At 45.3% G+C, this 17,440-nt stretch overlaps 1 protein-coding gene across 1 annotated transcript; it reads left to right on the top strand.

The window, feature by feature from the left end:
* The first annotated feature begins 6,758 nt into the window (after positions 1-6,758).
* Positions 6,759-15,056, top strand: Nudt19 (nudix hydrolase 19). The gene is made up of 3 exons (XM_034497271.2): positions 6,759-7,664; positions 10,886-11,093; positions 14,648-15,056. The coding sequence occupies exons 1-3, from the start codon at positions 7,017-7,019 to the stop codon at positions 14,860-14,862; spliced, it is 1,071 nt and encodes a 356-aa protein (XP_034353162.1). The 5' UTR covers positions 6,759-7,016; the 3' UTR covers positions 14,863-15,056.
* Positions 15,057-17,440: the final 2,384 nt, after the last annotated feature.

Below are 17,440 nucleotides of genomic sequence, written 5' to 3'. Positions count from 1 at the left end.
GGTTCTATAAGAAAGCAGACTGAGCAAGCCAGGGAGAGCAACGCAGTAAACAGCTCCTCTCCATGGCTTCTGTATCAGCTCCTGTCTCTAAGTTTCTGCCCTGTTTCAGCTCCCGTCCTGACCTTCAATGTCAAACAGAAATATGGAAGTGTAAGCCAAATAAACCATTTCATCACAGCAATAGAAATCCTAACTAAGATGGTCATAGCAGGAAGCATGGCAGCATTCAGACAGACATGATGCAGGAAAGGTAGCTGAGAGTTCCACATCTGGATGGGACAGCAGCAGGAAAAGTGATTCAGGGCTCGGCTTGAGCATCTGAAACCTCAAAGCCCGCCCCCAGTGACACATTTCCTCCTAACAGTGCCACTCCCTGTGGGCCCATGGGAGCCATTTTCATTCAGACCACTACAGCAACCAAAAGCAACTTAAGGTGGAAAGGGTTTTTTAGGGTTAGCTGTTCAACTGACATGATTATTGTCTGGACTGGGCTTTCACACCATCACACACGGTTCTAGGAAGAGATTTATTTAGAAGAGATAAAAACTAGAGCTCCCAGTTGACACCCCAGCCTTTTAGGGTTACTGTCCCTAAATATGTCTAACCAAATTCTACCTTTGTCTTCACAGAAAAATACAGTTCACACCTCAAAGGGGATATAAGGTAGCTTACTCTAGGGCTAAATTATGAGTGGCCTTGGCTTGAAAAACGTGGTTTAGACTGCGTCAGATTCCATGTTCCAACTGACAGCAATTTGACGATGCTTTTATCGTCCCAGAACAAAGAAAATCAGAAGTGAATACATTTGTCAAATACACTTGGTGAATGCTTGACGTAAGCTTGGCTGAGTTTAGAATCACCCAGAAAACACAGCTCTGGGAGTGCCTGTCAAGGTTAAGCAAGAAGGGAGGTCTGCCCTCAGTGTGTCACCTTCCAACAGGTGGCCTGATATAAAGAGAGCAAGTCCATCTATTACTGACTCGTGACCCTCCAATCCTCTGATGACATCAGACCTTGGCTTCTTCAGCCTTCTAATGTGCACTAAAGGCCAGTGACTTTCTAGAAATCTGCCAGGCCTTCAGCTCCACAGTGGGACTGCTGAGGTATCCAGCTTTGAGGATTGAGTGGCTACCAGGCTCTTAGCCTCTCCTGAGTGCAGACAGGCAGGCAGCCATTGCTGGACTACCGGGTCCCTACTGGTTGCTATCCAGTCTACCCCCCAACGCCCCAATGCATTTCTGGAAACCCCAGAGAAGTGCCATTTAAATTTTAGCTTTATAGAACAGTAAGTAAGACATAGATCTTACTGGTTTTTTATTCACAATTCACGATTTAGTGCAGTTTCTGTTTTACAAAACAGAGTGAGATCTCCCACTGGGTCAATATAGCAAAAGCAGTAGATTTTTTGCACTAGAGAGGTGGCTCAGTGGTTAAGAGCACTGACTACTTCCAGAGGACCTGGCTTCAATTCCAGCATCTACATGGCAACTTACAACTTTCTGTAACTCCAATTCCAGGGAACCTAATGACCTCTCTGACCTCCATGGGCACAGGGGAAGCATGTAGTGCACAGTCATGCAGGCAAAACACATACATGAATTAAAACAAGTAAATATAACAAAACAAAAATTGGCAACACAGTTACTTTAACACAGATTACTTTAGGTTTTTTTTGAATCATTTCTCAAGTTTCTACTTTGCACCACCATGCATTCATGAAAGATCAGAGTGCAAATTACAGAACTCAGTGTTCTTCTACCTGATGGTAGGCTCTGGGAACTAAACCCAGTCCCTCAGGTTTGGCAGAGAGTGCCTTTTACCTGTTAAATCATCTCTAGCACCCAGGTTGTTGTTTTCAAGGGTTAAAGCAGGCACTGAAATAAACCCTCAACATAGTGTCTCTACTCTCGTAACTGAAACACCCAATAATGAATTGCTGGCAGCACAAAGGTCTTTGCACTCACAGGATGGCACTAGAGAAACCAGAAATGTTAAACATGCAAGATTGTCTTTTCACGGGAAAAGATCTATATAACCCATTTTCCACCTGGAAGGCAGGAAACGGAGGTGGCTGATAGTGTAGGCAACCCCTGCAACTATTCGTAGGGCCAGGCCATACCTCGCTCCCCTCAAGCTCCCACAGCGAGGAAATAGTTAATAACCTAAGTAATCTCCCCTAGGTCCTCCCCTAGGTGCTTAAGATAGGTGCTTAAGATACTACATGGAGCCTATCTCTCAAGAGACGCGCGCCCTCTGCGGGCGGGCGCCTTAAGGGCCGAGCCACCGGCAGTTCGCTGACAAGTACTTTCAATGTAACTGCGCCTCATTGTGCACACAGAATTGTGTTACGCCAGCAAACATTTTCCCAAATTGTTCTGTACTTTATTATGACTAAACTGTGCCTGGTGCCAAACTCTAGATGTTTGAACCATCTACAGAGTCGTGTTGAACCCGATTTCATTCCTGCCTCATGCAGATGTTATTCTGTTGGCCATGGCGTTTGCAGGGTACCCCCCCTCCCCTCCACACACACACACACACAATGAATAACAGAAATGTATGTGGGCTTGTTTAACTTGAGGCTGAAAGAAGACTGCATGGACCTAGGGAAATAGCAATATGACCTGATAAAGTTCCCCCCCCACCTTTCTTACAGAGTTTTATATATGTTCTGATAAATCACGTGAGAACGTTTCTTGTTGTGAAGAGAGCTGAGAAGGATCATTTGAACAGAATCATCAAGTATTTTTGGCTTTCAAGTGAGTGACTGTTGTCATAAAGCCACCCACTCCCTGGTGGCCTACTGACACACAAATAAGAATAATGATCGTAAACAAACCCTGTGTGCACTTCCTGCTGGGTGGGCCTGCAGCTACTGGTCCCACCTTGCAGAACAGAGCAGAGTGCTCTGAGAACATGCAGGGCAGGACAGAGCCAGATTCAAACACTTGCTAGGCTTATGGCCCTACATAAACCATTATGGCTTGTCTTTTCTTATCTTTTCTGTAGTTTTCCCTTGAAATCGTAGGTTTTCCCTCTCCTTTTCCTGAATCCAAATGCTTCTAGATATTAAGATTTTCTAGTTTGTTGTGTTGACTTTACTGCTAGGTTTGTTTTCTGTTGTTGTTGTTGTTGTTGATAGCAGTTACATATATGGAAACCCAAGTTGATCGAACACCTACATTATTGCACTTAAATGTCGAGCTAAGTGTGATAGACATTTTTAATGTTTTCTTACTGTTTTTAGACAGCTATGACTGGAGTTGTAGCTCAGTGGTAGAATTCTTGTCTAGCATTTGGGAAGCTCTGGGTTTAACCCCCACTGCTGAGGGTAACAAACTAGACCACCTTATTGTTTTCAATTCACTGTGGTAGCCAGACTCCAAGATGACCCCAGATACCTCCATCTTTCCCGTTATTAACTGGAAGTGACTGATGTAACAAAGTGCAGCAGGAATCAAGGAGTGTTGTGGCGGGTGGTTTTGGCTACACTGCTTTGAGCTCCAGGAGAGTTGCAGGTGCGCAGCCACCAAGGAGCTATCTTGGATCTGTAGATGAAACACACACACACATTGGCTCATTTTTAACCTGCCTGACTGGCTCAGTGGCTAACCTGTTCTAAGCCTCCACAGCTAGTGTGACCTTACCTTTACTCTTTGCTCAACACCCCTAAATATGCCCTCAGCTCAGTTGCCCAGTTATCATCTGTGAAGCCCACTGGTCTTGCTGCCCAAGACCCTTTCGGGCTGCCTTTCCATGGGCTATTTCCCCTTTCCACCTACATTTTGGAAAAGCTTCTCTGTAACTCTAACTCTGTTCCATCTCTCTCCCCCAAGTATCTCCATCTTCCTCCTCCTGCCATCTTTTCTCCCCTAGCCTGCAGGAACCTGGAAAGTCCAGTCTCTTTCTTTCTATCCAGCCATTGGCCACTGGCATCTTTACTGATAGATCAAAAACCAATTGGGGGCAAGGACCTTCAGAGTCAGTAAACACATATTCCTGAATAAATCAAATCATCATTACTACAGAGTGTAACTTCTGAGGCTAAGTTAGAGACATCAGAGCCAAAAAATCTCTAGTAGCCAAGAAGCCAAATGGAAGGCCCCACATGATAAGAAACTCCATCAAGCCCAGTCAGGCCCTGGATGGCACACTGGATCCATCAAGCCCAGTTGGGCCATGGATGGCATACTGACTGAAGTCTCATAGGGGATATACTGAGTCAAAGCCACTCAACCAAATATTCAAAAATTCTTTATCAACAGAAGGTATAACAAATGCTTATTGTTTTAAGCCACCAAGCTTTGGAATAGTTAGTACATGATTAGTTCTCTGAGCTCAGAAGATTAGATCTGTATTTAAAACTCTCTTGATGCTGAGGTTCAATTCCTTGCTTCTGTTTGGGTTCTTGGCTACAGTCCAGGATACTGATTTCATCTCTAGTTTCATAAAACTGGTATTGCATCACTATAAAGCCTACTGGGCAGAACAGCCATGGTGGCAAGATGGCTTTGGAGATGGTTTTGTATTGGTTAAGACCCAGTTTCTGGGTTGAAGCAATGGCTCATGGTCAAGAGTGCTTGTTGCTTTTACAGAAGACCTGAGTTCAGTTCCTAGAGCCTACTTTGTGCAGCTCTTAACTGCTTGTAATTTCAGGTCCATGGGGATCAGATACCTTTTAGCCTCTGAAGGCACATGTACTTCTGTGCAATTCAGACATTCAAATACACACACACACACACACACACACAGAGAGAGAGAGAGAGAGAGAGAGAGAGAGAGAGAGAGAGAGAGAGAGAGAGAATAATTTAAAAATCCAGCTTCTTTCTAACTATGCAGGTGCATACCAGGACTCCACAGGCTGGTTTTGGACAATCAGATGCTTGAGGCCTACACTGTAAGGCACTGTTTCAAAAAACAAACTAACTAACAACCCCCCAAAAACCCACAGGCAGTAGTAATGCAGTATCAAGGTGTGATATTTGTCTAGCATAAGTAAAGATGTGGGAATAATCCCTAGCGCTACAAAAATACATGCATAAACACCACTTCTGCTGCTTTGCTTTGTACTCCAGGGCTTGGTTGATTTGCTCTGGAGTGACCAGAATCTGGGAAAAAAAAAAAAAAAAAAAACAGCTGGTATCTAACCAAATATTCAAGAGTCATAAAACCACAGAGCCATTTACTCTCTTGTGTAACAGGTTAGCCATCTGTAATAACTTTGTAACCTTACTGGCTTTGGCAAGTATTACACAAGTATACTGACAAAGCTTGACATGTCTCACACATAATACTATTACTCCTAGGATTTGAAGGAAGGTCACCAGTCTCTTAAGCCAGACCTTAACTCCTTCCTATCCATTGCTCTGCACAGTCAGTCAAGTATCACACTGTGTTGTCTATCTCCTAAGTGCACTGTAAACCAGTCCCTTGTTCCTGTTCTGCTACCATTCTTTTCATTGAAGCTCTTGTTTCTTGCCTAGTACATTCTATGGCCTCTAGACCAGGCCCACCCAACTGAGTCACTATACAGTTGTCAGTATGTCCTTTAAAGACACAGGAGTCATCCTGTTAACACCTGGAAGAGAGAGGATTTTTTTTTTTTTTTTAATGTAGGGGGCTGGTGAGATGGCTGGGGCACAGGGGGAGGCAGGTAATGGCACTTGCAGCTAAACCTGACGACCCAAGTTGGATTCCCAGGACCTACACTTCGGGAGGAGAGAACTGACTCCCACAAGTTGTCCTCTGGGCACCACATGCATTCAATGGCACTTGCAAATATAAGTAAGTAGTAAGAGTAAAAAACAAAAAGTTCCCCTAATGACATCCGGGTTCTACAATAGACTTAGAAATGAATTTCAGTTCAAAATTCCTGTTTCAGTGCCAAGAGCATCAGTTTAGACATGGGTAATCTGTTGACTCAAAGGTAGATGGCAGGTGGCAGGTTATCTTTACTAGAGCAGGTGCTTCTCAACCTGTGGTCCCCTTTTCTGTTTCTGGAGACGCAGTAAGTACACAGACACCTGCATCTTTAGACATGACATTAAAGTTAACAGCAACAAAAATCAACTTAAAAATGATGAGGCTGGCACACTTTAGTCCTAAACTTTAGGAGGCAGAGGCAGACAGATCTCTGTGAGTTCAAGGCCAGCCTGGTCTACATAGCAAGTTCCCAAAAGGCCAAGACAAAAGGCCAATAATAGTTTCTCAAAACCAAACAAACAAAACCTTCTCTCTAGCCCCCAAGATACAACCTAACTCACCCAAAAAACTAAAAATACGTGATTAATTAAGATGGGATTTGCAAGAGTTGGTGACTGAGAAAGCTGTAAAAAGGGAGACAGAAACTAGCTGTATTCCCCCCACCTCGAAGTCATGGTGTTCTTAGAAGTGCAAGTCCTCCAGCCACTTAAAAATTGGAGAAGAGGGAAAGCATTGCTAGTCTAGGATTGGACGTCTCTCGTGTAAAAAGATAACTAATCACACTAAGATAATTTCCCCTGATCCTCAGGTGCCCTAGCAATAACAGCATCTACAACTTAAGACAGGGACAGGGACTCACCAAAAACCTTCAAAACTACACAGCAGTTAGTCTAACTTGTCATTTGATTCACCCATTCGTTTATTAGCGTTAGTTCAACAGAGCATGCAAAGCTCAGACTGTTCTTGGAAGTTCCTATATTCCAATGCCCCATAGGCAACAGACCAGCATAGGGGACAAAGTCCTAGTCACGTGCGTTTAATGGGATTGGTTTCCATTCCACACTGTTCGGCACTCCAGCTCCCAGGCGCTGGCTGGTGACTGCAGCCGCTGTGACAGGGAGAGAAGGACCCTGACGGAATCTCCGGGCACTTGGGCACTCGAGGAGGTGCTCTGGCGCGGGAATCACGCTCCTCCCACAAGCAAACCTCCGGAAGCCTCCAGCCCGGCTCTTAGGCCCTCAAACTTTATCGTGCTTCCGGACACCACTCTACGATCCGGCCACTTCATAAAGGGGATCTGAAGGACGCCAGCCATGAGCGGCTCGAGCAGCTGGCGGCGGGCAGCCACCGTGATGTTGGCCGCGGGCTGGGCTCACTCGAGCCCCGCCGGCTTTCGGCTGCTGCTTCTCCAGCGAGCGCAAAACCAGAGCTTTTTGCCCGGCGCGCACGTCTTCCCGGGCGGCGTGCTGGACGCGGCCGACCGCTCGCCCGACTGGGTGAGTCTGTTCGCGCCTCGGTACACGCCACCCCGTTTCGGCCTAGGTCCAGAGCCCCCTCGACGGGCCCCCTTTCCCGGGCTGTTCTACGGCGACGCGGACCCCGCGGCGCTGCCTGATGACGTAGCGCTGCGCATCTGTGCCATCCGCGAAGCCTTCGAGGAGGCGGGGGTGCTGCTGCTGAGGCCGCGGGACTCGACGCCAGCTTCTCAGGAGCCCAGTGTCGCGCTGTCGCCTCCGGCAGGCCTAGCCGACTGGCGCTCGCGCGTGCGCAATGACCCGCGCTGCTTCCTCCAGCTGTGTGCGCATCTGGACTGCACGCCGGACATCTGGGCGCTGCATGACTGGGGCGGCTGGCTCACGCCATACGGACGAAGCCGCCGCTTCGACACCACCTTCCTCCTGTGCTGCCTGCGCGAGACCCCGCGCGTGGAGCCCGATCTGGCCGAGGTGGTGGGCTACAAGGTAGGAGTCGCGCGACCCGCCCCCCGGGATGCGCTGAGCCTTACCCCAGCCCAAAGGCGAGACCTTGCCTTAGGCTCTAAAGGACTCAACTCTCACCCCACCGGGTTCCCTAAACCGGGGCTCAGCAGCGCTCTCAGCTGCCTGTTCTGGACACTTCACAATTCACTTCATGCCCTAAATCGTTTTAATTCGGTTTCTAGAACACATTCTAGGATTTCAGTCCCATTAACTTTCTTCTTCCTTCTTCATCTCTTCCTGTTTCTCTGTTCTCATCTCCATCATCTTTCACTCCCTCTCTCCTTTCTCTTCCCATCTTTCTCTCTTTTCTAATCCCTTTCTCTCTGCGCGCACTTGCGTGTGTGTCTGCCTGTCTGTCCCTCTCCTTCCCTCCCTCCCTCCCTCCCTCCCTCCCTCCCTCCCTTTCTTTTTTGTGTCACTTGCACCAGGCACAGTTAGGCTTCAAGCCTAGAACCCGAGGTCTTGAGTGTGCCCCCGCTTCAAGTTCACCTTTATTTATGCAAAATGTTTTCAACTTTCCTTTATTTTTCTTTTGTAAAATAAACAAAATGACTTATTTTAAGTTGTGTTCCCGTGCGAGAGTATATGCATGTGAGTGCAGGTGCCCACTTATGCCAGAGCATATAATTACCTGGAGCAGGAGTTGAGGAAGGTTGTGAGCCACCTTGAATGGGTGCTGGAGACCGAACTCAGGCCTTCTGCAGAATGGTTCCTCTCCAGATCTCAGCTGAGCCATGTCTCTCGCTCCTCTCCCTGTTTCTTGTAACTGCAGTTGCACATATGATGGACTGCTTGGCCTACCATAGCACATGGATGCCTTGTTCACTTGTTTTAAACTTTTTTCTTTCAGTATTCCAATTGAGTAAACTCAATGGCTGGTTTTTGTTTTGTTATATTTGGTTGTGGTTTGTTTTTATTTTAATTAATTAATTTATTTATTTATTTTTGAGACAGGGCTTCTCTCTGCAGCCCTGGCTGTCCTGGAAGTGACTCTGTAGACCATGCTGACCTTGAACTTAGAGTTCTGGCTGCCTCTGCCTCCTAAGTGCTATGATTAAAGGCATGGACCACCACACCCAGCTCAATTGTTCAAGTTTGCACTTTTCTTATGAAATATCAACTGTAAATAGTATTTCTGGAAGCATTATAGCTGCCTGTAGCTTCAGTTCTAGAAGATCTGACCCCCTCTTCTGATCCTCATTAGTGCACAGGTGTCTAAGCAGGCAAAACACACGAATACAAAGTAACTACATGTAAAACTAATTTTTTCCTTTTTATTTTATTTTATCATGTTGATATTTTCTTTACATCTTTGAACCAAAGGGACTGCTGAGAACAGGAGATAGAAAAGAGTAAGGTGGGCTGGTGAGGTGGCTCAGTCATTAAGAACACTGCTCTTCCAAAGGTCATGAGTTCGAATCCCAGCAACCACATGGTGGCTCACAACCATCCATTATGAGATCAGATGCCCTCTTATGGAGTGTCTGAAGACAGCTACAGTGTACTTACATATAATAAATAAAAACCTTTGGGCCGGAGTGAGCGGGGCCTGAGGGAGAGGGAGAAGGGAAATTTCAGGGGGAAAAAAAGAAGAGAGTCAGGCAGTGTGTTAGTTTTGCCAGTTTGCCACAGCCCAGACTTCCAGGAGCCTTTTGGCGCAGATGCTTACAGAGCTTCCCTGATGTAGGACGCAGACCTGACTGCTTCTCTTGAGGTGCTCTCACAAATGCCTTTTTCATCCATACTAAAACCTGGGTGTGCTTGTCCAGACATTCTCTATAGCTATTCCGCTAATCCCCTCCATCAGGTGACCACTTAAAACAAGGCTGTCCCCCTTTATCCACCCCACATCCGTCCTGCTAGCACCTGCTGAACTCCATAGCTTCGAACTCAAACTGGAGGAAAAATTGCCCTTGGGCTTCTCTTTGACTGTTTTCACATTCGCCTTTTAACAGACGATTTTATTTTATCCATGTGCATGTGTTTTAGTTATGGACCACATCTCCCTGTGCTTGACATGTGCTGAGGTTTTCCAGTGCATGTTAGCATTGTTTTTGGGTTGTTGAATGCTGGGTTTTGTTCTAGTCTTTTAAATACTATTGCCCTTTTCCCCGAAGGCAGTTAAGTTCTTAGAGGTGGACTTTATCCTTTTGAGGTGTGTTTTAAATGGTTTGTGGATGGCTTTACAGTGGCTTTCATCCTGGAGCTCATTAGCTGCAGTCCTATTATGTGGCCCTTCTCTGGTCACAGAGTAGAAAAGCTCCTAACATTCAAATAAGGTTTCACACTGCTGGGGAAACCATCTTGGCTCCGGGTAAGCTTGGAGAATTTAATCAGCACCCTCCCAGGTGGTTGCTCTTTCCTCAGATGTCAGTGTGCACAGGTAAGAAGTCAGTAGAGCTTTGGAGTTCAGTTCTCTGGACCTTCTCAGCCACATGCTCACCAGGTGCTACCCTGTGTAAGCCTTCCAAGTTCTGATTCCATGTCTGCTCCAGTCTGTTAAGACTCCTGGATGCTGCTCAGGTTCCCCCACAGCTCTCAGTCTGGGAATTGACTCTAAGTAGACAGGTGGTCTCACTTCATCCTATTATGTATTTATTTACTTACTTATAGTTAGACATTTTTGGTGTCTGAAGATAGATTTTTTTTTTAAGTTGTTGTGTAGTGTGTGAGTTTAGCTCTTATGACTGAAAGGATTTTTAAATTTTATTTATTAATTATTAATATTGTAATTGGCATTTTATTATTAAGTGTTATTATTTATACTTATTATTTGGTTGTCATTATTTTTGTTCAACACGCATGCAGCTGACCATGGAGTCCAGAAGAGAGCATTGGATCCCCTAGAACATGAGTTATGGATTGTTGTGAGCTGTTCTGTGTAAGTGCTGGGAACCCAACTCTGGTCCTCTGGGAGAGTAGCAACTGCTGTGAAGCACTGAGGCAGCTCTCTAGCCGCCGACTGTTCTTTCATTATCTTGCCCAGGTAGGACTTCAGCTCCTAGACTCCAGCAGTTGTCCTGCTTCAGCCCCTGAGTAAGCAGGACAATAGATTCTTATGCTGCCTTGGAGAGAACTAGCAAGGCCTTTGGACAAGTTAATTTTTTTTCACATCAAGTAGATCTTGTATCCCCATCTAACAACCACAGATCTGGCTGATGACTGAATACATCTTTCAAAGCTTGTTCCTTTGTTTCCTACAGTGGTTGTCCCCATCAGAGGCAACTGAATGTTTCCTATCAAAAGAAATCTGGCTGGCACCACCACAGTTCTATGAAGTGAGAAGACTTGAAGAATTCGCCTCCCTCTCTGCTCTGTATAGATTTTGTACGGATCGCCGTTTAGAAGTGGCTGAGAAATGGCTACCAATCATATTTTTAACTTCTGATGGCTCCATCCATCTTCTCCCAGGTGAGTCAGAGAAGTTCCAGTGCTCCTGTTAATAGTCACATTAGGTACAGCCAGGCTTTCTGGCAGCATAGCCCAGCAGAGTCAGGAGTTACAGTCTATTTTGTATAGCCCCTGCCTGTGGGTGTGGCTAACCTCTGTTTATAGGCCACATGTACCCCCTGATAGCTGTGAATGCAGCCCAATACAAAATCTTATGCTTCCTTAAAGTATTGAGGGATATTTTTCTTAACTTCTTTTGTTTTAAGTTTTTTTGTTTATTTATAGTTGTTCAGCTGTGTGGTTCTCAGATATAAACTTTATTGTCAAGTGTTTCAGTAAATCTCCAACCCCAATAAGCAAAGAACACACAACTCAGTTACAATATTTATAAGCTGCATGCCTAGATTGGGCAGATTTACCGCTGCACTACTCTGTTCCCCAGCTATGAGACCCCTTGCTACTTGTGGCACCTCCAGGCCACGTGGTTCTGCTCCATCTTCCTTTCACCTCCCCTTCCTGCATCTTCCTCTGTCTCTTCCATCTCTCTCTTCTTGCCTCTCTTCTCCCTTTCTAAAACCTCCAGCCCCACCTTTCCCTTCCACTGCTCAATCACAAGCTCTAGCCTTTAATCAAGAAGTTTGCCATGCCTGGTGGAATAGTAATTAAAAGAAAGTCAATGTTACCCCACTGTGGTGGTGTATGCTTTTAATCCCAGTATTTGGGAGGCAGAGGCAGGCAGATCTCTGTGATTTGGAGGCCAGCCTGATCTTTAGAAAGAGTTCCAGGACAATTAGGGCTGTTATACAGTGAAACCCTGTCTCAAAAAACTGAGGGGGGAAGAGGGAAAGAAGGTCAGAATCATAAAATATACATGTTTCTAGTTTGAGTCTGTTCCAATGACAAATACCATGACCATATGCAACTTTGAGGATGAAGGTTTATGTCAGACTGTGGGTTATGGTTCATTATTGAGAGAAGCTGGGGCAGGAACTTGAAAGCAGGCTTCAAGCTTTACCACACACAGTATTGCTTCCAACCAACGAGCACACTTCACAACCATAGGCAAACATCAGGAACCATGGAGAATTCTACTTGCTAGCTGGCTCATGAAGAACTATGCTTAGCTAACTTTCTTATTCAGTTTGGGACCCACTGACTAAGCAATGGTGCTGCCCACAGTGGGCTGGGTCCACCTATTTCAAATAACAATCAGGACAACACTTTCACAGGCCAATATGATCTGGGCAGTCCTTTAGTTAAGGCTTTTTCTCAGGTGACTATAGGCTGAATGGTTTTGTCCAAGTTATCTTTAGGACACATAGTGTTTATTTTTATTTTTGAGAAAATCTGTAATACAGATCTCAGGCTGGCATAGAACTTGCAGTTTATTCCAGCCTGACATCCTCCTGCCTTCATTACCTCTGTGCTGGGATCACAGGTGTACCACTGTGCCCAGCCCATAATGTTTATTATAACTAGAAATTCTGAACTTATGTATATATTTCCTAGGGATGGACAAAATTCTGTTATCATGCATTTTCTTACTTTTACATTTTCATTTCAAATTATGAGAACAGCCGGGTAGTGGTGGTGCACACCTTTAATCCCAGCACTTGGGAGGCAGAGGCAGGTGGATTTCTGAGTTTGAGGCCAGCCTGGTCTACAGAGTGAGTTCCAGGACAGCCAGGGCTATACAGAGAAACCCTGTCTCGAAAAACAAAAAAACAAAAAAACCAAAAAAACAAACAAAAAACAAAAAAAAAAATCAAATTATGAGAACTTGTAGACGGTCAGCTTCTTTGAATTAGGAAGTTTGTTGGTGGTCAGTTATAGTTTGGCAAACACTGATTAGTGTTGGGGCAAGCACTGTGTGTCTTGTCATTTTTCATATCTGCCTCTTTAGTTCCTGATAATACTAGTAAGATTTGTTATTCACCCTACAGGAGGCTAGTTTAGCTGGGTTTGAGATTTATTCTTATTTTATGTAAGAATGTTTGCTTGCCCATATGTATTGCACCATCAGTGTGCATAATAGCCACAGAAGCCAAAAGAGAGCATCGATTCCCTGGAACTGGAGTTACAGGTTGTAGTGTGCTGCCATGTGGGTGCTGGAACCAGAACTCAGATCTTCTGGAAAAGCAGCCGGTGTTCTTAACCCCTGAACCATCTCTCCAACCCCTAATAGTTTTAATACAAATGATAATTTATCTAAATTAACCTTGGTGATTGTGGTATGGCTCAGTCAGTAAGTACTTGCTGTATAAGCACATGATGTGAATTCATATTGCCAGTACCCATGTTAGAGGCCAGCCTGGGGGGGCCATTTTAATCTCAGCTAAGCAGGTAAAGACAGCAGATTGTTGGGGCTTGCTGGCCAGCGAGTCTCATTAAATGGATGAGCTCCGGGTTTGGTGAGAGTCTGTGCCTCAAAAAATAAGGTGGAGAGTGACTGAGGAAGACCCCCAGTGTCAACTTCTGGCCTTCACGCCTGCGCACACACGCAAGTACATAAGGAAAAATTTAAGACTAAGCAAAAAATGGATTAACCATAAGATTATCAGAACAAAGTTGTATTGAAAAATCAAAATCCCGCTTTCCCCGTGTGACTCTGCCCGAGTTTCATGGGGGAAAAAAAAAAAAAGAAAGAAAAATCAAAATCATTGTTATTAAGGCCAGCATTAATGTTACTATTTAATAGAGAGTCATGAAATAGTTTAGAACTTATAGTGCTCTTGGCTGGGCATGTGACTTGGTGGAATACTTGCCTCAACGTAATTCCCAGTGCTGCTGATCTGTGAAACACTGTAGTCATCAAGTTTGATGTGCCCAAAGAGAATGCGTATCTTGGAGGTAGACATAAAGTAGGGATATTAAAATCCAACACAGAGTAGAGAGTTGACTAAGTCAGTAAAATGTTGGCCTTGCAAGTGTGAAGGCCCGAGTTTGGGTCCCCTGAAGCGGTGCAGAGAGAAAGGCCTGGTGATAGGCATCTGATCTCAGCCTTGCAGTGGCAGGAGGGGAGGCAGACACAGGCAGATCCCTGGACGGTCATAGGCTAAGTATCCTGGCCTAAGTGGTAAAGTTCCAGGCCTAAGAAATCCTGTCTGAGACAAAAGGTGGAAAGTTCTGGAGGAACACTGAGGTCGTTCTCTGGTCCTCCTGCTTCCTTGATTTTAGTCATGCTTGATGGAGGGAGAGATCCAACCCTAGCAGGCTGGTCTCTGACTTCCACCTGCATGCATATGTATACCACATGCTCCTCCCTCCCTCCCTCCCTCTCCCCCCACCCCAATAAAAACCTGAAACAGAGCCAGCCTCAGTGGTTAGAGGCTGTGTTGCTACTTTCTCAGAGTATCTGAGTTCAGTTCCCAGTACCCATCCTAGGCAGTGTGTACATGCACATATACACACATACATGGATTAATGATAAAGTAAAATTTAAAACTAGCAACAAGAAAAACACCAACTAAGCTTCAACATGAAAAACATCCAAAAACCACTGCTTTATGTCTTTGATATGTTGGGGGGGGATATGAAACAATGCTCTGTGGAAATACATTTTTAATATTTTTCAGGAGATGAGCTGTACGTGAAAGACTCGGACTTCTTAGAAAAGAATATGTCTACTGACAAAAAGACTGAAGAAATCGTGAGGGAAGGCAAAGTAGTTAACCGAATTGTGATCCGCAGTCCCCATGTGTATGAAATCTACATGACTCTTTCATCACAGAATAAGCACATGTACCCCAGGAACTACATAGTGCCTAAGAGCCATATTGCCCGCCTGTGAGCTGCACTGTCTGTGTACTGTTAGCAAGTAACGAGGATCAACTGAGCCCGGAAATCTAAGGAATGTGCCCATAAAAGTCACAACTCGGTGTTACCTGTGTCACGTGTGTTTTGGGAGCCTCTGCCATTTGTCAAACTGCACAGCAAGCCAAATATAGAGTATGCCAAGTATTAAAGCTCTTGTTTCCAAGATAAGTGGTTTCACAACGGCTGTTTTATTAGTTGAACATTGGAAAGGGGTCTGCAGCCGTCTCCCAACTGTCCATACGTTAGAGGTTTCCTGGTGTGCTGTGGAGACTGAGCCCCGCATCTCTTACCCTTCGCAGGAGTTAATTCAGAGATACCTAGTTAAAGAGTGCTAAGGGTTGGGTGTGAGATTCCCCTACTTGCTCCCTAGTTGGTAGCTCTGTTTTGGCAGGTTGTGAAAACTGAAGGGCAGGCTTTAGCTGGAAGAAGTGGGTCTTGAGGGATTTAGTCCTACCTTTGTGCCTCTTTGTTTCCTCATCTGAGGAGATGTGAGCAGATTTTGCCTCAGGTTTCTGCCTCCATGAAGGTCACATGTTGTTTCTGTGAGGCATTTGATCATAGTAAGGAAAGAGATCATCCTTCAAGGGTGATGTCGTGTTCTTGCCACATACTCAACTTGATAATTAACATACAGTATTTGGTTTAAAACCAAAAGGCACTCATTTTGACTTCCAAATTGTATTTTTTATTTTACTTATTTATGTGCACGCACGCCCACACACACACACACACAGAGGAGTGCATACCATGGAGCATGTGGAGGGCAGCGAATACCTTTCAGGAGACTTCTTTCCTGTTGCGTGTGGATCCTGTAGATTAAGCTCAGGTCAGGAAGCCATAAAAATACCCAGGCTGGTGAGATGGCTCAGCGGGTAAAGGCACTTACTTACTGCACATGCCTGGCCACCTGAGTCTGATCTCCGGAACCCATGTAAAGGTGTGAAGAGAGGACCTACTTTACAAAGTTGTCCCTCCGTGAGTGCCGAGGCACTTGTGCCCTCACACACACCTAATGCACACACAGACACCATAAAACTCCTCAGCCTTTGTATACTCAATGAATAGTTAATGAGGCTGGAGAGAGAATGTTAAAGTCACGGGGGTGGGGGGGGTGTTAATATGTTTAATGTGGGTGGCTAGTGAGCTTTATTGACTAAAGGTGAGAAATGATAGTAAAGGTACTAGTTGTGTGTGTGTGTGTGTCTGTCTGTCTGTCTGTCTGTCTGCATGTCTGCATGTCTGCATGTCTGCATGTCTGTCTGCATGAGTTTATGTGCACCACTTGGAATCCAGAAGAGAGTGTTGGATGCCCTGGAACTGGAGTTAGTGAGGCAGACAGCCAAACTCAAGTCCCCTGCAAGAGCAGTAAGCACTCCAATGGCTAAACCATCAGCCCAGCCCTCTCTCTGTGTGTTGCTTAATCCCTATTAGACAAATAAAAAGAGAGCAGTGCTTCTTAGCTTGTTAGTGCTTTTCCAGATATTTTGACTATGTCTGGAAATATCAGTTGTCACTGTTGAGGAACAAATAGTGCCATCTAGTGCAGAGTGTGCCGGTACAGTTAGCCTGGCGTGTAAAGGAGAGTTAAGTTAATAGACTAGAGGTAGAATCTAGTAAGTCTGGTGTACAGGTCTGTGATCCCAGCTACTTGGAAGGCTGGAACAGGACAGTCAGAAGTTCAAAGTCTGCCTGGGTTACAAAGTGAGTTGAAGACCAAGAACCTGCCTCAAAATTTTAACAGAAGGCTAAGGCAGACCTAGTATGTGCAAGGCTCTAATTGTATTTGGTTGGCTGCTTGGTTTTGGCTTTTTGAGACAGGTCTTCTCTGTGTAGCTTTTGTTGTCCTAGAACTCACTCTGCAGACCAGACTGGCCTTAAACTCAGAGATCCACCTGCCTCTGTTTCCCAAGTGCTGACATTAAAGGCATCTGCCACACATACACACATAAAGCGTATGCATTTTTTAACTCTGTGTTTGTGTGTATGTGTCCCTATTGGTGTATGTGCATATCAGTGGTGTTGTGTTTTATAGAAAAGAAAAAGCTGAGGATATGTTTGACAGAGCGAGGTATGGTGAGGTGGGAGGGGTGCCTTGTGGGCCCATGCTGAGGCATCCCTTCCCCTAAAGGACCAGCCACATGATGGGTATGGTACAGAACAGAGTTTATTTAGACCATGGGAAGGAGAGTTGAGAAAGGAGGGGAGAGAGAGAGAAGGGAAGAGGAGAGGGAAGGCCTGCCAGAAATGTGAGGGGGGGGGCGTAGGGGGAGAGGGAGAAGGAGCAGAGAGAGAAGAGAGTACAGCCCCTTTTATAGTAGGCCAGGCATTACCTGGCTATTTCCAGGTAACTGGGGCAGAGCCTAGAAGAGTGCTAACAAGTGGAGTTGCCCACAGAGCTAGAAGAGGGTGTTGGATCCTCTGTTGGAGTTTTTGGAGGTTGTGAGCCACTGGAAACTGAACTCAAGTCCCCTGGAAGCACTCTTAACTGCTGAGCCATCTCTCTGGCTCCAAATCTAGCTTTTTTTTTTTTTTTTTTTTTTTTTTTTTTTTTT

The sequence above is a fragment of the Arvicanthis niloticus genome, chromosome 1 (genome assembly GCF_011762505.2).
Source record: "Arvicanthis niloticus isolate mArvNil1 chromosome 1, mArvNil1.pat.X, whole genome shotgun sequence".
In the NCBI taxonomy this organism is placed as follows: Eukaryota; Metazoa; Chordata; class Mammalia; order Rodentia; family Muridae; genus Arvicanthis; species Arvicanthis niloticus.
The sequence above is the reverse complement of the archived record's forward strand: the minus strand, read 5'-3'. Positions and strand labels throughout refer to the sequence as shown.